The sequence below is a fragment of the Melanerpes formicivorus genome, unplaced genomic scaffold, assembly GCF_026170545.1.
Source record: "Melanerpes formicivorus ecotype bairdi unplaced genomic scaffold, bMelFor1.0.p_v2 SCAF_3, whole genome shotgun sequence".
Taxonomy (NCBI): domain Eukaryota; kingdom Metazoa; phylum Chordata; class Aves; order Piciformes; family Picidae; genus Melanerpes; species Melanerpes formicivorus.
Window position 1 is genome coordinate 4119611 of NW_027142355.1, and position 22511 is coordinate 4142121.

The following is a 22511-nucleotide window of genomic DNA, read 5'->3' on the forward strand; positions in this document are numbered from 1 at the left end:
AGAGGATGGGGCCCAGCACTGATCCCTGGGGCACACCACTGGTGACTGGCCCACTGGTGACTGGCCCACAGGTGGATGTGGCACCGTTCACCACCACTTTCTGGGCACGGCCTTCCAGCTGCTTCCTAACCCAGTGCAGAGTGCTGCTGTCCAAGCCATGGGCTGACAGCTTGGCCAGGAGTTTGCTGTGGAGAATGGTGTCAAAGTTCTTCAGTTAGACTTAACAGGAAAGCAATCACTGATGGACTAACTGATGAACACTTAATTGTTCTGGAATAAGGATAAAAAGTGACTTAAAATGGAGTCCTTCATGATAACAGAATCACAGAAGGGTTTGGGTTGGAAGGATCTTAAAAAACATCTGGTTCCATCTCCAAAATAATAGAAATGTGAAGCTTGAGTCAGGACTTCCCCTTCCTCTCCTCTCTTACTTTATGAAAAGTTATACTGTATTGGAAAATGCATTTTTTTATTCTCATTGTTAAATGAACCCTGGCTTTGATGTATTCAGTTTGAACCTTGCCCAGTGCTTCGTATACTATGCAAAATAACACATTTGATGTGGTCACATATTCACCTCTGTGAATCGTAAAGATGGCACATTTTCATTATCTCACAGTCTTTGGAATATTGTATTTTAGTGACATCGTTATAAAAATAGTCTTCCATGTAAGGTTTCTTTAACGATGCAAATGTTAGATTGTGTCTTTATTGTTAGGAGTTTGTCCATGCCAGGTTTAAGTGAACACTGACTCCAGCATTGAAGATTTAGAGCTCATTTAAAGCTCCTGAGGTAGAATAACACGCAGGTGTCAGTCCTCCAAATTTTACTGAAGATTAACCTAATATGCAATATGGTGACCTAACAGTTCTTCATTTGAAAGAAATCTGAAAAGTAATCTCTGATATAGCTGGAGAGTGAGAATAACCCAGTGGGATTTCCACCTCTTCATTTCCTAATGAGTTTTTTGATAATGAGAGGTGACTTTGCCAGTCACTGTGGGCTCTATTATGGCTAATTTACTCCACTTCACTCTCCTTGTTAATTATTAACACTAGCCTTTTTATCCTCATGAGACCACATTCCAGTTTTTCCCATTTTAGATTTTTTTTTCTCTCTAAATCTATCTTTATTTAAGATAAAGGGTAAAGCAGGAATTATTTATTTCATTTTTGAAGGCTGCAAATTTGATTACACAAGCATGGGGAGATCTTCCTAATGGCTTTAATGCACTTGCAAGGTGAAAAGGCTGTTAATTAGAGAATAAGCACTGAGGTATGTTCCACTTGGGAATTGGTTCCTGGTAGAATGGTCACTTGCCACTTGCTAACATATCCACTGATTAAAAGGTGACTGATTTCTATGGTTGCTTTCCAGTAGTTCTAGGGGGAAAAAAAAGAGGTGTATTATTTTCCAGATGGCTTTCACTTGCCAGAAACTGTCATCTACTATATCTATTACCATTAGGGAATTACTGAAATTTGTACACAGGTGTGACATTTCAAACTGTACTTGTTTTGCATCCTTCAGTTAAGGTTTCACAATTTTTCTAACAACTGCTTTGACATGAAAGTTTTCATAGAATGTCTTTCCTAAGGCTGTTTTAATAATTTTGTATTTAATCTTTTAATGGAAGAAAAGTCTGCAGCCTACCAGCAATGTCTGTGCATGTAAGACCAACTCTTGTTTGTTTCTATCACTTCTCTCAGGTTGGAATCAAAGTGCAGAGGAACACAAATGACACAATAACATCATCTTCTCAAGGTCTTGAAGACCAGGCAAGGTGCCTGAAGACTGGAGGAGAGCCCATGTAACTCCAGTATTCAAAGAAGGCAAGAAGTAAGACCCAGGAAACTACAGCCTAATCAGCCCCATGTTCATCCCTGGAGAGATGATAGAACAGCTTGTTCTGAGCATCATCTAAAAGTATGTGGAGGAAAAGAAGGTTATCAGAACTAGTCAGCATGACTTCACCATAGGAAAGTCATATCTAACTAATCTGATAGCCTTCTATGATGACATGACAGGATAGATAGTTGAGGGGAGGGCAGTGGACATTGTCTACCTTGACTTCAGCAAGGCTTTCAACACCATCTCCCACAGCATCCTCATAGACAAGCTTAGGAAGCGTGGGTCAGATGAATAGACAGTGAGGTGAATTGAAAACCATCTGAAAGATAGAGTTCAGAGGGTGGTGGTTAGTGGCACAGTCTAGTTGGAGGTTTGCAACAAGTGATGTCACCCAGGGGTCAGAACTAGGTACAGTTCTCTTCAATACACTCATCAATGACCTGGATGAAGGGATAGATTGTACCCTCAGCAAGTTCGCCAATAACACAGAACTGGGAGGGGTGGCTGACGCACCAGAAGGTTATACGGATATCCTGTGTGACCTGGACAGGCTGGAGAGTTGGGCAGAGAGTAGCCTTATAATGTTCAACAGGGGCAAGTGTAGGGTACTGCACCTAGGGAGGAATAACTCCATGTATCAGTAGAAGTTGGAGACTGACCTGCTGGAAAACAGCTCTGTGGAAAAAGACCTGGGAGTCCTGGTGGATGACGACAAGCCAGCAATGTGCCCCTGTGGCCAGGAAGGCCATTAGTGTTATGGGATGCATCAGTAAGAGTGTGGCAAGCAGGTCGAGGAAGGTTCTCCTTCCCTTCTGTCCTGGTGTGGCTTCGTCTGGAGTATTGTGTCCAGTACTGAAGGACAGAGGACTGCTTGGAAGTGTACATCAAAAGACTACAAAAATGATCAGGGCACTAGAACATTTCTCATGAAGAAAGGCTGAGGCACTTGGGCTTTTTCACCTGGAGAGCAGAAGACTGAGAGGGGATCTAATCTATGTTTATAAATACTTAAAGGGTGGGTGTCAGGAGGATGGGGCCAATCTTTTTTCAGTGGTCCCCAGCAACAGGACAAGTGGCAATAGGCACAAACCTCATCTAAACATAAGGTGGAACTTGTTAGAATAGAATAGAATAGAATAGAATAGAATAGAATAGAATAGAATAGAATAGAATAGAATAGAATAGAATCGGTTGGAAGAGACCTTCAAGATCATCGTGTCCAACCTATCATCCAACATCACCCAACCAACTAAACCATGCAACCCTATCAAGTCTCCTCCTGAACACCTGCAGTGATGGTGACTCCACCACCTCCCCAGGCAGCCCATTCCAATGGGCAATCACTCTCTCTGTGTAAAACTTCCTCCTAACCTCCAGCCTAAACCTCCCCTGGCGCAGCCTGAGACTGTGTCCTCTCGTTCTGGTACTGGTTGCCTGGGAGAAGAGACCAACTTCTGCTTGTCTACAACCCCCTTTCAGGTAGTTGTAGAGAGCAAGAAGGTCTCCCCTGAGCCTCCTCTTCTCCAGGCTAAGCAGCCCCAGCTCCCTCAGCCTCTCCTCATAGGGCTTGTGTTCCAAGCCCCTCACCAACTTTGTTGCCCTTCTCTGGACATGCTCCAGCAAGTCAACATCCTTCCTAAACTGAGGGGCCCAGAACTGGACACAGTACTTGAGGTGCGGCCTAACCAGTGCAGTGTACAGGGGCAGAATGACCCCCAGCTCCCTCAGTTTTTTATGTTGTAGGTTGTGGAGCAATGGAATAGGCACCCAGAAAGGGTGGAGTATCTCTCCCTGGAGTCATTCAAAGCCTGACTGGATGCCTGTGCAGCCTGCTCTAGGTGGACCTGCTCTGGTGGTGTCATGGTAGGGCCAAACGGCCCCAACACAAACCCAAATAGACACTAAGGTGTCTATAAATGGTCCCTCTCTCTCCCCTCCTTCCTGCAGAAAGTCAGGGCAACACGGGAAAAGGAACAAAGGGGACAGGACCATGCATGTCTGGTAAACAACCCTGTATCTAGGGTAAGGGCGGGTGCTCTGGCCACAGCCTGGCAGAACACCTTCATATTAGGTATCTATGTGCTGGTTTCAATGCCCTATTGGCCCAATCGATCTTGGGCAAGATTTATATACAGGATGATTTCTAGTCACCTGTGCCTTGCTTTGGCCTTGCTCAAGCCTTGCATGCTTGAACCTGCTTGGATCTTGTCTGGCTTGAAGTTGCCTTGAGTTGCATAGCCTTGAGTTGCCCAGTCCAGCGCCTGGGATAAAGCCACGAGCATACACACTGCAAGCTGCGAGAGAAGCCATGAACTTAGGAGTCCAAGCTAAACCTCCTTCTGCTTGCAACCAGGATTTTGCCATGCCTCAGTTTCCCCAGGACAAAGCAAGCACCGGTCGTGAGAAGTGTCATTAACAGCCTGCCATCTGCTGAAGCCAGATCAGCCATTGACGACCGCGTGGCATTCCTGCTGGCAACCTGCCATGCCAGCCGCATGAGCGCCCCAAAGCCACCAATTCTAATACACAGCAGCGCTCCCTACTTGGGTACAACCAGTTGTGTGCAATTAATTCACTGCCTCTTTGGCATAACTGTTCATGTTGAGTCTCCCTCAAACTGTTGTCGAGTGCCATTTCACTCCCGGGGTGTTCTCGTCTGTTATATTCCTCCTGCTTTGCATAAAAGAGTAGAATAGAATAGAATAGAATAGAATAGAATAGAATAGAATAGAATAGAATAGAATAGAATAGAATAGAATTAACGAGGTTGGAAAAGACCTTTGAGATCATCGAGTCCAATCTATCATCCAACACTATCTAATCAACTAAACCATGGCACCAGCGCCCCATCCAGTCACTTCCCAAACACTTCCAGTGATGGTGACTCCACCACCTCCCATTGGGCATTTCAATGGCCAATCACTCTTTCTGTGAAGAACTTCTTCCTAACATCCAGCCTAAACTTCCCCTGGTGCAGCTTGAAACTGTGTCATCATGTTCTGGTGCTGGTTGCCTGGGAGAAGAGACCAACCCCCTCCTGGCTAAAACCTCCCTTCAGGTAGTTGTAGAGAGCAATAAGGTCTCTCCTGAGCCTCCTCTTCTCCAGGCAGTCTTACAAGAAGAATTTGTGACATCAGCTTTAACAGCACTCCAAACAAAAGATTAATTAATATCTTAAAAATAAACTAAAGGAAACCATAATAGATATATTTTCTTTTACTAGAGTACCATATGAAAAGAGAAACCATCAGGAATATGGCACTTCATGGATTGCTAGATGTCAGGGTATGAAAATGTAATTCATAAAAAAAGACCTCTAAGGCTGGATGTTCATATTCTTTCACTCTGTTCTAGACCACATCCAACATGGTGCTGTGACTTTCAATAACTGTGCTTTAGTTTAGTGCCCCTGTCCATTTGCTCCTTTCCTTCCATGAACTTTGTCATCCATCATGTTAGAGTGAATTCTGCATTTGCTGGTTCAAGATATGGTGCTGCAGACAACAAGGTACTATATTGAGATGATCTACATATTTCAATAAACACTTGGTAGCTAAGGTCAAGCATAATACAATGATAAACAATACAGGCTGCAATATGTTTTATCATGGAGAAAAGCTCTTGAATACTGTTTTCCATTCTTTCAGTCAAGCAGTTTCCCTACACAGAGCTGAAATTCTTAAAGCTATTGAACTTCCACAGGAATGAAATCAATTTTCCACAAAGACAGAAAGTTCATTCTTGTATTTTGTGACAGAAAACCAAAAGTTTGGAGTAACTTGAATAATTCAACAAAAATAGCACTGGGCTTTCCAAAATAATTTTTAAAAGACTAGGTTGTTTTCCCATTTTTAAAAATGCAATGAGTAAACATATAAAACATGGGACTTTTTTTTTTTAATGATGTCTTAAAAAGTTAGATGAATCTTTTTTTTCCCCCAAGTTAACACCTGTTCAATGTTTTTTGGTTTCATTGATTATTTCTTTAATTCCATTAATTAATTCTTTTCACGCAAAAGTAGCCTCTTTAAAAGAGAACCGCAAATCTTTCTTCAGAGACAAACAAAAGCATGATAACATGGCTATCTCAAATGTTGGTCTCCATCTCAAATAATGAAACACTTCAATGTGTTGTTTCTCTCTTACCCCTTTCATGCTGAGCCTACCTTTATAGATGTAGAACTGTAGAATCAGTCAGGGTTGGAAGGGACCACAAGGATCATCTAGTTCCAAACCCCCTGCCATGGGCAGGGACACCCCACACTAGATCAGCCTGGCCAGAGCCTCATCCGGCCTGCGATTAAACACCTCCAGGGATGGGGCCTCAACCACCTCCCTGGACAACCTATTCCAGGGCTTCACCACTCTCACAGTGAAGAAGTTCCTCCTCACATCCAGCCTGAATCTCCCCGCCTCCAGCTTCATTCCATTCCCCCTAGTCCTAGCACTACCTGATATCCTGAGAAGTCCCTCCCCAGCCTTCTTGTAGGCCCCCTTCAGATACTGGAAGGCCACAATTAGGTCACCTCGGACCCTTCTTTTCTCCAGACTGAACAGCCCCAACTCTTTCAGTCTGTCCTCATAGGAGAGGTGCTAACATAACAAGCCTTAAAGCAGTTTACATGAAGGCTTAGAAGGAAATATTAACTACATTTTTATTTAAGCAGTATATCTTTAAAACAAAGCAATTTGTTAATGCTGAATTGTGAAGGCATTGCCAGAATAGGGACTGAAATAGTGCAAGGATAGAGAGAAATTGCTCAGCTTCCAAGAAATAAAGTACCAGGATATACATGACAGGCACTGTCACTTTTCTTTTGAGAATGACATTGTTTAGAAATATATTTCTAAGATGTAGGTACATTGAAAAATCTTACACACAGAGTGAGTAAAAATCTTAAGATCTTACTGTCACTTCTGAGGGCATTATTCAGCAGCTGGAAAAGTGGGAAGCTGTCCCAGGAATCTGGTGGCTGTGCCTCAAGTGCTGAATCCATATCAACAGAATATAGAGACAAAAACTTCTCTGCATGCTCAGCCAATAATTCTGGCCACCAAGCAAATGCCTGTAAACATGAAAAAAGACAATTACTAAACACGAGTTGAAAAGCAAAGAGATGTGTGGTATCTATGGCAAAATACATTTGAATACCTCATCTGGGGATAATGTAAACACCAGGTAAAAATGTGAAAGTATTTTCTAAAACCTTGCATCAAAATTACAAGTAATCAAATGGATTCTGCTTTATACAAATAAAGCACAAGAAAATAAATCTTGGAGCATAAATCCAAATCTTTTTGATCAGAGAGCAAAGAATGAGGCCTCATCCTTGAAAAAATTACTATATGTGCTTCTTTTCATAGAATCATAGAATCAATAAGGTTGGAAAAGACCTCGGAGATCATCAAGTCCAACCTGTCACCCAACACCTCATGACTACTAGACCATGGCGCCAAGAGCCATGTCCAATCCCTTCTTAAACACCTCCAGGGATGGTGACTCCACCACCTCCCTGGGCAGCACACTCCAATGGCTAACAACTCTCTCTATGATGAACTTTCTCCTCACCTTGGGCCTAAACCTCCCCTGGTGCAGCTTGAGACTGTGTCCTCTTGGTGCTGGTTGCCTGGGAGAGGAGACCAACCCTCACCTGGCTACAACCACCATTCAGGTAGTTGTAGAGAGCAATAAGGTCTCCCCTGAGCCTCCTCTTTTCCAGGCTAAACAGTTCCAGCTCCCTCAGTCTCTCCTTGTAGGGCTTGTGCTCAAGGGCTCTCACTCTTTTGATTAATTCAATTCTAAAGCTCTAAATTACAAGAGTAATTTATTTTTCAAGCAAATGATGGTGAATACATTTCATACTCATTTCTTAATCAAAAAGGATGGGTTGAGTGTAAAATATTACTTCTTGATGTCTAGTGCTTTTTAATTCCTATTTTTGCCTTAAAGATGACAGATTCCCCCAGAGGAAGGCACCCAGTTTTCCTTCTGTGAGTGCTAGAAATAACAACATGCTGGAATATAGTTTTTCTTTGGTAAAAATTGAGATTGTTAGGTAATTCTAGCTCAAAAGAATATATCTGTGAAAAACAATGTCTCAGCAAATGAGGCCAGCTCCACATAGAACTCTTGGACATTTTGTCTGTCACTTAAAACTAGGCTTTGAAAGGTCAGTATCGAAGCCGAGTACTGCATCTGAGGTAGCTTGATGATCCTGGTGTTAAAGACAAAGCAAGCTTATGAAATCAGATGAATAACACATACTCCTCAGAGCATTTTGCTCAGAGTTCATGAAAATATCTGCCAGTGACAAATATCTACACAGACTAGATAAGAAAATGTCATTGCTTTCAAATTTATGTCCCTCATTTTGAGCGTCTGGAGTATTTTTGAATTACGAGCATGGGACATATGTAACCTAATCTATACAAGTGCTGAGTTTCCACAAGTTCAAATAAAGTCACTGAAATCCTCACTTGCGTTTCTGAAGCAAAAGATCCTAGGTAATGTAGTATTGTGTACTCAGGCCTGAAAGGCATAAACTTCTGAAAAGTGGTACATTACTGTGTTTCTGCATGCTGGACTTTTTGTTGACTGCCTGCAATTCTTTCTGACATGGGAGAAATGGAGAAAAGATGAACTGGCAAGAAGTTTTACAGAAATGCTGAGCACCCTCTGCTATTACTGAAAAGCATTTCATGTGTTGCAGCATCAGGATTGGAGGATGATAATTGAGACCATAGTGAAAAATATAGATAAGGCTTAAAAAATTTTGCCAGGAACTTGAAATGGAATAATTTTACTCAAACTGGAAAGTTTTTTATGAGTAAATCTTTTCTAAATGGGAGCATATTAAAGGAACAGACTCCTTAGCCTACAAAATAACTAGAAATTAATACAGAAAGAAGAAAACAAATGCATGCAGGCATTGCCAGATGTCCCTTTGAGGCAAGAAAAACTCTTTTCTTTCCATCCTCTCTCCCTTTGCAAACGACACTTTGAACCTACACAGAAATTCTTCTCAGAAAATTGTTCAGTCATTACAGATAATATGAAAACAGGCCAAAGGCAGTCAGCAATTGGTGAGACACATGCTAAAAGGACAAAAACATCGACCATATATTATAGGTAGACTGAAGTTCTTGGATTCTAGAAAGACACACAAATGAGGCAATACAACATGAGAACATATTCTACACATCCAATGAACAGTTCCATGCAATAACCATGAAAAGTAATGGTTAGTCCATCCGGAATCACATACCTCTCTTCCCTTTGGGAATTCCAGAAATTTGGAAGTGTTATGAATTAAAACAAAAACACAAACAAAAAACCCTAATATTAAAAACTGTGATATGCTATTTGAGAGATTACTGATCCTTTTCACCGACTGTACGATCAAAGCACTGTATATTCACTTACCGTCGTGATGTGAAGTCACCATAGTTAATTCTGCCTAGTCTATACATTTCCATAAATTGAACATTGATTACATGAATGAAGGGGGAAAATAATCTTAAAATGATTATACTTCTGTTCAAGCAATCTCAAGATTACAGTAAAAATATTTGCTGAATTGATTTTCCTGAGGACACATGCAATATATTTACCCTTTTGAAAAATACCACATCTCTGCTACAAATAGGCAGTACAGAAAGCAATCTTTGAACAGAGATGTTGAATCATACATGTATCATTTGATTTTCTTCTTCTGTGTTCTACTCCCCAGAAATCTAATATTCATACAGCACTGCAGGTCCTCAAAAGACAAAGACAACAGTACATACATTTTATTAAGTAATCATTACAGAGTAACACAGTGGCAACAGTAGTGCAAAACAGGACCTCCAGGGAATTAATTTCAAATCACTGAAACAGCTGTTTCTTCAGTATAAGATAAAACATCTATAACAAGTTCACACATGACAGATGTAAGCCAAAACCTAGATTCCATAGTGTGATATAAAACCAGATGTTTTGAATGATCATACTTATAACTACATCACTAAATCATGTTTATCCCTTTGCATATATTCCCCAAAAATATTTTGAGGTTTTTGAGAACATTTTAAAAACAGTATCCTGAACCTTAGAAAACTGTATTTATTAATTAAATGCTAATAATATATACAATTGTATGTTCCTGGTCAAGTTTATTTTTGCATTTCCTTGATATAAATAGCACTGTAATTCTAAATATTCTAAATATTATGCCTTTTGTATCATGAAGCAGAAGACTTGCCAGTAAGAAACATTGCTGTATTTCTTCTGTCTTAGAATGCCAGTTTTAAAAGTACAACGTTAGAAGCAGTACTTTCTCAATCAACCTAAGAGCAATATTAATATGATTATTATGCCCACCATTATTTTCATGCTAAAAGCCAGATCAACACAGCATGATGAAAACTAGCATTCAGGTATATTGGCTTTCTATTTTCAGTGAAAGGTGAAAAGTTGGAAGGAACAACTGTATAAGGCTATGGATGTTTTCTGTACCGTCTCACCACCTTCAGCACAAAGATGCTTTCTCTGTTTTGTGCTCTTGAATTTTCCTTTCTAAACCTACAGTCCATTCAAGTGAATTCAAGCAGAGTTTTATTTCGCTTCACTTTTCATAAGGTTCAAGTCTCTTAGTCCTCTGTAAATGTGAACTGCCTTAAACATATGTCAGAAAGTAAAGCTAAAATGTTTCTTGACAGAATTGCTTCGCATCACAGAACAAAAAATCTAGGAAAAACATTTCTCTACAGCAAATGCAGTTATGGCCTCACCTCTGAATGATGTTCTTCATTTTGCTGCAATACTTCGATACAGAGTTCTCCAAGGTGAAGAACCTCTTCCAGTTTTCTAGAAGGGGTTGCTTGGTTCATGGTCTCTATATGAATATAAAATGCAAACAAAAAATTACTTTACTTACAAATAAGATGCCACAGTAAGAAAGAAGAATGTCAGAAAGGTATGGGAATGGGGCAAAGCTACAATTTTCTGAAGTATAGGCGATTTCAATGAAGGACAATCAAGTAATCCAAGTAAATGCATCTGAATGTCCAGATCACTAGAAAGGGAAAATACTCGATTCACAAAAGAATCACTTATCATTACAAACATTAGCTGATTTAATATGCAAGAAATAACAGATGCATCAATGTATTAGATGCTCAAATTCTGCAACAAGCAAGTTCTATTTCTCTTCAAGGTCAGATATACAAAGACAGCAAACAGTAGAGCCCTTTTTTGTTATTGTTACAGTCAGTACAATCCTGTTCTTACTAGATGACTCATTACCATCATCAGCAAGATTCATGCATTTTGCAGCAGTCAAAAATTCCAAATGTTTCTTCTAAATAAGGCACTATATTTCAGGTGTATTTAAAAACAATAAAAGTACAAGCCACAATAATTATTCAAATAACTGATCTTCCACCTGCTGCTCAGCAATAAAAGTGAATCTGCATTCTTTTCAGCACTATACCAAAAAGCAGCATTCTAAAGTGGTTATAAGAGATCTGACACAAGCCTACCAAAAACACCAGGACACAGACAGATTTCAAAAAGAAAGCAAACAAAGGTAAAAGAAATATAACTAAAATTATAACAGGGCAATTAAACAAGGTTTAGTTTTAAAATAAAAACAAACAAACAGACCTATTCATGAGAGATAAAGGAAGAGACCAGTTGACATTTTTCACAATCATAGTTTAATCAGTGAAAGAAATCTGTCCAACTATGGAATTTATATCATTAGCTGGCAGCCAGTCACTAGTGGCATCACCCAGGGATCAGCGCTGGGCCCCATCCTGTTTAATGTCTTCACTGATGATCTGGATGAGGAGATTCAGTCAGTCATCAGCGAATTTCCAGATGTTGGGAGCAGATGTTGATCTGTTAGAGGGCAGAAGGGCTCCACAGAGGGACCTCGACCGACTGGACAGAAGGGCAGAGTCCAACAGGATGGCATTCGACAAATCCAAGTGCTGGGAGCTGCACTTTGGCCACAATAATCCCCTGCAGAGCTACAGGCTGGGGTCAGAGAGGCTGGAGAGCTGCCAATCAGAAAGGGACCTAGGGATACTGGTTGACAGCTGGCTGAACATGAGACATCAGTGTGCCCAGGTGGCCAAGAAGGCCAATGGCAACCTGGCCTGTATCAAGAATAGTGTGGCCAGCAGGAGCAGGGAAATCATTGTGCCCCTGTACTCTGCACTGGTTATGCCACACCTTAAGTCCTGTGTCCAGTTCTGGGCCCCACAGTTTGGGAAAGATGTTGACTTGCTGGAACGTGTCCAGAGAAGGGCAACAAAGTTGGTGAGGGGTTTGGAGCGCAAGCCCTATGAGGAGAGGCTGAGGGAGCTGGGGTTGACCTTATTTCTGTCTACAAGTACCTGAAGGGAGGTTGTAGACAGGTGGGGGACTGTTCTCTTCTCCCAGGCAACCAGCACCAGAACAAGAGGACAAAGTCTCAAGCTGTGCCAGGGAAGGTTTAGATTGGATGTTGGGAAGAAATTCTTCATAGAGAGAGTGATTGGCCATTGGAATGGGCTGCCCAGGGAGGTGGTGTAGTCACCATCACTGGAGATGTTTAGGAGGAGACTTGATGGAGTGCTTTGTGCCATGGTTTAGTTGATTAGGTGGTGTTGGATAATAGGTTGGATGCAATGATCTTGAAGATCTCTTCCAACCTGGTCTATTCTATTCTATTCTATTCTATTCTATTCTATTCTATTCTATTCTATTCTATTCTATTCTATTCTATTCTATTCTATTCTTTGGTTGATAAAGACTACTATTGGATTGAGACTTAAGGGAAGTTGTAGTAAGATGGGGGTTGGGCTCTTCTCCCTGGCAGATTGTGACAAGATGACATGGCATGGCCTGAAGCTGCACAGGGGGAGGTTCAGGTTGGATATTAGGAAGCATTTCCTCATGGAAAGGGTAATTAGACATTGGAATGGACTGCCCAGGGAGGTGGTAGTGTCGCTATCCTTGGGGAAAACTGGATGTAGCACTTTGTGACATGGTCTAGTCAATGCGGTAGTGTTAGGTAATAAGGTGGACTTGATCTCAGAGGTCTATTCCAGCCTCAATAATCCTGTGATTCTGTGCTTACATTGGACTCACCTACAGTTTCTACTAGTGGTCAGTGTCTTCACCTCCCTGAATACACAACAAGTACTATTCCTACAGCTGGTATATCACTGTCAGTATCACTGATGTTAATGAGTCTTAGGAAGAAACCAGTGATATTAATACAGTGCATGACAGGCACATTGTATTTCAGCACAAACAACTCATGTTATTAGAAATTCAGCCTGATCTTCATAGATCTTACCACTAGCCAAATAAACATAATAATTGCATTCATAAGTGCATTTATTCCTAATGAAACAAAATAAACAGTCAATTGTTAAAGAACTATATCTTAGAATGGCGCATCTGAATTAGTAAGAAAGCAGTTCTGGTTGTTATATGGAAACTGAGGCTGCATTTTTCACTGGAGTAGTCCACCTATTCCAGATCAGTCTAAAAATGGCTACTGAACAGACATTATTATCAGTGGGGAGAGCAGGAGGAAGATCATAGATTTACAATCTAACCGTGAGATTACCCAGAACCACCACAGTGATGAGATCATAATGAAGAGAAACATGATCTCAGGGAAGTATTAATTCCATCAAGCAAGGAAATGCAGTTCTGGTAATCTGTTTTTGATCATAAACTTTAGCAAGAGGATAATAATTCTGAATTTCAACCAGAAATGGCCAGGGTTTTTTGAAAGTCATAATAAGCCTAATAAAACGAAGTACAAAAGAGGATCAGATGTGATCCCATACAGACAATATGGAAATACAGTATAGCCATATTCCCAATATGGGAATACAGTGGGAATATGTGGGAAGGAGAAGACCTACTCATGACCAGGGATGATGTTTACACAAAAATTATCACTCCTAAATTGAAACTGCAAGAATTTCAGCCATTATGGGACTAATGTTCAGGAATAGTTTTCTTGATAGTATTAGTTTATTTAGGAGGAGGAGGACAAAACCTGTAAACTTCCACTTGAGGTGAGCATGCCAGGTTTCTGCATGCCACATTTCATGGCATGAATAACTAAAGATATGAGACAGATTTAGGCTCAATGAATCCCAGTTTCAAGTCTGCCTGAAATTCCTCATGTTATTTACTATTCAGTAGCTTACTATGAAATTACTCACTTGCTAAAAATATGCAAATTACTGGTGATGCTTCCTGCTGCTTTCAACAATGTCTTAAAAATCACTATTTTCCTATAAGATTTACTCTGCATCCTTGAACAAATCTCACTAATTTTCTTGTCATTTACTTATTCATGTAAGAATCAGTACATGCAAGCTCACTTAGACTGTACATGATTCCTTACACTTCCTTACTGTATCCAGTTCTGGAGCCCCTATTATGAGAGGGATATGGATGTGCTGGAATGTGTCCAGAGAAGGGTCACGAGGATGATCAGAGGGCTGGAGCACCTCTCCTATGAGGACAGACTGAAGGAGTTGGGGCTGTTCAGTCTGGAGAAAAGAAGGCTCTGAGGTGACCTAATTGTTGCCTTCCAGTATCTGAAGGGGGCCTACAGGAAGGCTGGGGAGGGACTTCTCAGGATCTCAGGTAGTGCTAGGACTAGGGGGAATGCAATGAAGCTGGAGGCGGGGAGATTCAGGCTAGAGGTGAGGAGGAAGTTCTTCCCCATCAGAGTGATGAAGCCCTGGAATAGGTTGTCCAGGGAGATGGTTGAAGCCCCATCCCTGGAGGTGTTTAAGAGCAGGCTGGATGAGGCTCTGGCCAGCCTGACCTAGTGTGGGGTGTCCCTGCCCATGGCAGGGGTTTGGAATTAGATGATCCTTGTGGTCCCTTCCAACCCTGACTGATTCTATTATTCTATGATTTCACTCAGGCTTTGTCTAAAGCGTCTTTTTCCATCCCAGTAATTTATTACATAAGCCAGCCTTTCTTCTCTAGGTAACTTAAGACCTTCCGCTTTCCAAAATCTAGTGAATGTGTGTTATGGTTAACCACCATATACATGGGAGTATAAACAAGGGGCTACAAAGTAATTTGAGAGAAAAAGAATTAAATATTATAATTTATTTATTTTTACTAAGAAACAAACACTATATCTGAAATTATCTGGAAGTTTTAGAACCTCTAAAACACCTGAGCAAAATACTCAGCTTGTCTTCAAGGGTAAAAAATGAATGAAAATCAGTGCTGTCAGTTTTCATTATATTCATGATGTCTTTCTCCCCACAATTACTAGGAGTTGTTAAAATGTGTTTACACTGCTCAAACTAACAAGTTGCAGAAGGAGTCAAGTCAGTAAATATGCTACCTGACATCTTTTAGAAAACAAACAGAAAAAGCCATCAATCATCTGTTTTGAGCTTCACATTCTGCTGAAATGAAAAAGCAAGCCAGGCTTTGCAAATAATGGATGCTCTCTCAAGTATGCATTATCAGGCAGTCACATAGGTTCCAAGAAAATACTGTTAAATGAGTTAACTGTCTAAAATGCTAGTGAAATGAAAAGGTGACTGCTTCATGGACCGATGGAGCCTAGGGCCACAAGGGACTGTCAGATCATCCCATCTGACCTCCCATATCACACAGGTCAGAGAACTTCCCCCCGTTCTTCCTTGCCTGAGCCCACTGGGATGTTTAAAACCTAACTTCAGCTTGCTTTCCCAAAGAGAAGCTTATCCCTAAAGACAAATGTACAATTCATCTTTTTCTTTTTCTCCACAACATGCAAGCTGTTAAACATGGGTGTTTAATTTCTCCCTGGCATTTGCTGAGCACAGGGAACTGCTGATTAAAGAGGTGATTCTCCTTCTCAGGTATGAGCACAGTGCAGCTAGGAAGCACCTGTGTCTGTCCTGCTTGTTTCCCCACTGTGGCACAGCATCTATCCCTACTGGCTTTCCATGTTCAGTACTTCAACCTTCTTTCTTCAAACAAGCATATCCAGATGAATATACTTAGGAAAGCCAGTCTGTCTCCAGGCCCTCAGGTCTCCAACAGGCCAATGGCAATGATATTGGAAAAAAGGCAAATATATCGATAGGGAATTCATAATCCCAGTGGGTTTACAGGTATCTTCACATCCAGACAGCTAGATGGGGCTGGAGACTTACGTGGTGATGTTGCAGTTTAAGATTTGGTCTAGCTCATTTTATGCCAAACTGCAACAGAAAATAGAGTTTGCATTTTGACCCTTCATGTAAGACAACCAGCATTTATTTTGATTTTGATTGATACTGTTGCTCTGGTTGCTGGCTGCACTCAGCTTGTGTGCTACTTAAATTAATGCTACCAGCATTAAGACCTGGAGAAAGCACAAGATGACTACTAATGTATGTGTCTGACCATCAACTTTGTTTTGACGCATGAGCCAGAGTTAGACCCACAAGCAGGCAGATAGTACAAAGACTCTTGGCTACCAAAATCCTTGCAGCATGCACTGCATAGACAGAAGTACACAGTGTGAGCAAATTTTGGAGTTTCTGAAGGCATATTGCCTGTTTGGATATTGTGCAAATTCCCAAACTCAGCTGTAGTCCATGGAGCCTAAACAATATCACCTTTATTCTATGTCAGCTCTCTTGCAAAGGAATATGACTGATTCACTCCAAACAGGATCACGAGAGTGAACTCATATTGATGTAGAGGGGAAGATGGGGAAGCTCTGCTGTAAAGTGACAGTACATCTATATCTATATCTATATCTATATCTATATCTATATCTATATCTATATCTATATCTATATCTATATCTATATCTATATCTATATCTATATCATCTATATCACCTATATCTATATCTCTCATAATTTTAGCTGTGTGAAGCCAACTCTGCTTCAGTAAGGTACATCAATTCAAACTTTTTGATACATGAAACCAGCAAGGTTGCTTATATACTTGTATCAAAGACAGTACAAACATCACTAAACTGGAGCTAATATATGTTACTAGCCCTGAACTGATTCTGCAGAGCAGATTTGGCTGTGGTGGATTTTCTTGCAAATTCTCATAGAAATTATTCTGCATGTAAGGGATGGACATCTGGAAGAACATCCTGTAGTCTGATTAAAAATAATTCAAGCCTTATGTAAATAATGGATCTTAGCTTTAATTATAAAGCTGAAACAAGTCTTTCTGTAGATGCTTTCTAAGAATGCAATGGGATTCTGAATTCTGGAGCCCAAATCATTGTATTTCACTACAATGTTGAAAGTTTTTAAAAACTGATTGGAATTCAATGGAATTCAAAGTATTCAAGAGCATTGCCTTCATGGGACAATCACAGGTTCACTGCGGTTTGGCTTAGGGTTTTTTGTGTGCTTTTGCTTTATGTTTGTTTTTTTTTAAGAAAGTCTTGGCTCATGGCAAAAAATTGAAACAACAACAAATCTGAAAAGGTAAAACCTAAAGAATAAAGGCAAAGGTTAAAGGAAATCTCAGTTTGTAGTTGCTGACCAAAGGCACTTAATTTATCACTCTCTATATTCTCTTTTTGGCAATACGGTTACAAGCAGTTGGTATTTTCTTCCTTGCCCTCACTTTTAATTTCTTTTCAAAAGGGGCAAGACTAATGCTCACAGCATTTTCTGTTCCTATGGACCAAGAGTCAGAGATAATAAACAAGGCAAGGGCTCCACGAATGACGGGACCTGAGTGACTGAGATACTAGCCAGCGAGAAAACTGGCACTTGAAAAGTGCAGACTTAGTAATAAGGTGTGTTTTTTGATTCTATTTTGTTTAATCTAATAATTTTAGGGGGTTACTGAAAGATGACAACAAGAAGTCTATGGCTGGTAGCTAAGAAGGAGGGAAAAGTGATACTGTCAAATATTGACTTTAAAATAAACATTGAAGAAACCACAGAAAACATGAATGGAAAACAGAATAAAATGCAACACAGATTTGCAGATAGGACTCACAGCTCATGCACTAACTTTTTTGATTAGGGTATTTTCTTATACAGGAAATTCAGTAGATCTCATCTATTCTGAGTTTAATAAAGCCTTTGATACTGCGCTTCATGGCAAAACTACCAGTTAAGATGAAGAAAATGAGGATTAAGAGAGAAATCATGTGTTGGATAAAGAAGCTGCCTCATGAGAAAATAATAGGTAGCCCTGAGAAACAGCAGTAAAAGGTTTCCTGAGGAATACCTTGAAGATTCATCGTAGGGCTGAGCTTTCTTGACAGTTTCACCAATGACTTCAGAATGAATACCAGGAATCCATGTTGTAAAACACTGGCAACAGACAGTAGGGTCAAAATAAGCAACAAGAATTGAGTGATTCCAAAGAATGGGAAAGAGAAACAAAATGTAATACCTTAAAACCGAGGGCAATACATTTTGACTTGTGAACAGCAATAAACATTTGCTGTGAGCTGGGAACTTGTCACCTAGAAAGGATCAAACCTCTGAAGGCTGAAGGTTTAATTAACTCTTCCCAGAATGGCTGCGCGCCACAAGCATGATATAGACATCAAAGGACAAGTGTTCCTTGAATAATTAGATTAAACATTTCTGGTATAATAGTACCACTAGTGCTGTGCTAAGCATCTCATGGGGATGACTTTGCACAGTTCTTGTCACCAGCATTCAAGAAAGTGGAATTTAATAAAGAAAGGCACCTAAGATGAAATGAAGAACTGACATCTAAAACTCTGATACAAGGTGATGAAAGCCTAAGATGGAGCATTAAAAGAATTGTCTAAAAATGCAGGGAGGAATTAGAGATATAAGACAAACCTAGTTAATTCCCAGCTGAAAACTAGGAACCAACTTGACTGTGAGGTGATTCCTACACCTACAAAGCAAACAGGGCTTGAAATAGCTTTCACATGGGCTAAACAGGGGGTGGAAGAGGGGCAAAGCAGTGACAAAGACTGACTCACTGCCTAGGTGTTAAAAAAGCATGGATGTATGTTTATGGGGGATTATCAGGATATGAACCTAACAATCCTGGGATTCTTTCCCAGATTTCTGCTTCAAAACCAGGAACATTTGCCCTTATCCTCTTCTTTGGGTTTAACTGCACAACAAACAAACCAGTAAGGTGCTATGCTGCTGTGCAACTCCTTCATTTCTGTTTGTTCAGTAAAGTGAACATGCAGAGAGAGATTTAATCAAGTCCTCTCCAGATACAATGACTCTCTCCACTTCCTTCTCAATTTCAATAATGTTTGTAGTGTTCTTCTTTTTAAGTCAGATAGATTCTTCTGAGCCTTGAGGGCATTTACATACTACCCTTCTTTTGGAAACTTGTATGTAATGAGTATGTTAGTGATTGATGTCCTTTAAAGAACAGCAAACTGCTGAGTTGCTCCTGACCTTCTGTTATATGGAGTTAACAGTTACTCAGCCTTTGGCAGTCTGTCTGATAGAAATATTGGGATAACAACTGTGACTTGTCTTTAGAATGGAATAGAATAGAATTAACCACAGCAATTGCACACTACACAGTAACTATCTGCTCTGATTTTAATTTAATTTATTTTCATTCCTTTTATTAAAACTGATTGCCAGAATCATAGAATCAATAAGGTTGGAAAAGACCTCAAAGATCGAGTCCAACCTGTCACCCAAGACCTCATGACTACCAAACCATGGCACCAAGTGATATGTCCAATCCCCTCTTGAACACCTCCAGGGTCGGTGACTCCACCACCTCCCTGGGCAGCACATTCCAATGGCTAACAACTTTCTCTTCACCTCGTGCACTTCCCCTGGTGCAGCTTGAGACTGTGTCCTCTTGTTCTGATGCTGGTTGCCTGGGAGAAGAACCAACCCCCTCCTGGCTACAATCTCCCTTCAGGTAGTTGTAGACAGCAATAAGGTCTCCCCTGAGACTCCTCTTCTCCTGATTAAACAATCCCAGCTCCTTCAGCCTCTCCTCACAGGACTTGTGCTCAAGGCCTTTCCCCAGTCTCGTTGCCCTTCTCTGGACACATTCAAGAGTCTCAATGTCCTTCTTAAACTGAGGGGCCCAGAACTGGACACAGGACTCAAGGTGTGGCCTAACCAGTGCAGAGTACAGGGGCACAATGACTTCCCTGCTCCTGCTGGCCACACCCCTGAGTCTCCCCTTCTCCAGGCTAAACAACCCCAACTCCCTCATTCTCTCCTCATAGGGCTTGATTTCCAAGCCCCTCACCAACTTCGTTGCCCTTCTCTGGACACACTCCAGCAAGTCAACATCCTTCCTAAACTGAGGAGCCCAGAACTGGACAGTGCAGTGTACAGGGGCAGAATGACCTCCCTGCTCCTGCTGGCCATACTGTTCCTGATGCAGACCAGGATGCCACTGGCCTTCTTGGCCACCTGGGCACACTGCTGGCTCATGTTCAGCGGCTTGTCAATCAGTATCCCCAAGTCCCTTTCTGTTTGGCAGCTCTCCAGCCACTCTGACCCCAGCCCAGAAGGAGCTCAGTATATTTAGATATTACAGACTTTTAGAGTTTAAAAGACAATTACCTAACAATTCTTTACAGTCTGTAGCCTCAGAAATGAGTATCTACGGACAATGATAGATCCTGCTCTGTTTGCTTCACAGCCATTTACTGCTTTAATCCCTTACCCCGTTTCTTTATTACTCTACAGCAAGGTAATGCACTTGTGCTGAAAAATGAATTTATATGTGCATTTCTATCACTTCTTTTAGGCAATGAGAGCAGCACAAGCAGAGTCCATTACTCTTCAACCAGTTAGACTTCAAACAAATTCAAATGGCAAAACCCATTCATTCCTGAGAAGGTATAAATATTTTAATACTCTGTGTAAACAGATGCATACAAAATGCAAATAAAACCCCCCAACTCTGCATGAGGAAGCCCATCTTTTCTGGAGGAGAGAAAATACATCAGGGAAGTATGCAAATTTCTGTAAGCTGTTCACTGGAAACTACATAAAATGCATCTGAGGAATGCTCTCTGTTTCTGGCCTTAGCATTCAGCAGGTCCAGTTATGTTCAAGCCTATGAGAAGAGCTAACTCAAGTAAATTGCATCAGGGGAAGTTTAGGCTCAAGGTGAGGAGAAAGTTCTTCACAGAGAGAGTTGTTAGCCATTGGAATGTGTTGCCCAGGGAGGTGGTGGAGCCACCGTCCCTGGAGGTGTTCAAGAGGGTATTAGACGTAGCACTTGGTGCCATGGTTTAGTAGTCATGAGGTGTTGGGTGACAGGTTGGACTTGATGATCTTGAGGTCTTTTCTGACCTTATTGATTCTATGATTCCAAATTCCTGAATAAGACAGGAAATAATACATACAAATAATAATTGAAAAAGTACTTCCAGATCATGGAGTCTCAAAGGCAGCATATGCTGAAATGAAAATGTACTGATGCTGTGATCATCTCCTTGCTGCAAATTATGACATCATTATATGAGAATTTCCAAACAGTTCGAAACTATAATAGTAGGTTTGCTGCTCTTCTCTTCATAATGGCAATTACACTGAACAGGTTAGCTACTCCATGAGAATTTCAGCTGTATGTGTTATAAGGAATGATGTGCTGAACCTTGTGTAACTGTCAAATGTGATTTTTACTGAGAAAAAGCTCTTCTATATTCATAATGGTACAGCGATGTGGGAGTGCTAAATAAAATGTCATCCTAACAGCAAACAAATCCTGTTGATGCACATGTCTGCCCTTAAGGAAGTAACCACTGTCTTCTGGGAAAGCATTCAGAGTCATGCTGAATTGAGATACTGAAAATGAGAGCACTTGGGGAACAGACCTGGGAACCTGGCAACCACATTGCTAAAAAAGGATTCTCGCAACAAAAAGAATCTACATGTTCACCTCTGTATTACCTAACAAGGACACTCCTGTGGTTCAAGATTCATTATTCTGTATCTAATGCACAAGTTAAGGGATAAATAATAGTTATCTAGAAACAGTTTTTCCTTGTTTTCCTTGAAAAGATATGCCATGAAACATCCTATCTGGCCATGGGACAGGAAGATGGTTTGATTTACCATGCTTTGAGACCAACATCATTTACAATCAGCAGATGTTTGTGTTAAATGAAGACTTGTGATGTTGGCCTGCCAAAGAGCTGAAGAAGGAAGTATGATGAAGACAAAATGGCCCTGTTTTTGCTAAAACCCATGGTATAAAACCCATGAGAGGGATATCTTGGTGTGTGTTGCTTCCAGCAACAGGAAGCATGTGGTACCAGGGTCAGCAAGTGGGGGTGTAGCATGGGCCAGAACCAGCACCAGCATCACCACCAGCTGCGGCAGAAGCTGAGACTGGGGGAGAAGGCAGAGACAAGGAGGGTCAACAGGCTGTGCTCCTTTTCCTCCACCCAAGACAGGAACACCTTTCTTGGTGAGAATTGCACCTTCAGTGCATGGCTGAACTTCTGCTGCGTTTCTGTTAGAGCTATTGCCTAGGTTTGTGTCTCTGACTGTGTCAGACGTTACACAGGATTTATTAATTCTGTGAGCATCTTTGCTAACATTTCTATTGTATTGGAGTTACAGCAAAGGTTTGCATCTCTGATTTTGTTGGATGTCACCCAGGATTTATTAACCTGAGATCATCTTGCACTTAGTGCATTTATCACTGGCAATCCCAGATCTGTTGTACTGTTGTTTTGAACAA

General features: G+C 40.8%; 1 protein-coding gene across 11 annotated transcripts in view; it reads right to left on the reverse strand.

Moving 5' to 3' along the window:
- CADPS2 (calcium dependent secretion activator 2) overlaps positions 1-22511 on the reverse strand; it is a 368843-nt gene that overhangs the window by 59681 nt on the left and 286651 nt on the right. For all 11 annotated transcript variants that reach the window (XM_068165287.1, XM_068165334.1, XM_068165325.1 and 8 more), the window contains 2 exons: positions 10625-10728; positions 6762-6918 (listed from right to left, as the gene is read on the reverse strand). In XM_068165287.1, the coding sequence (XP_068021388.1) occupies positions 6762-6918; positions 10625-10728 (261 nt within the window). The remainder of the gene's footprint in view (positions 1-6761; positions 6919-10624; positions 10729-22511) is intronic.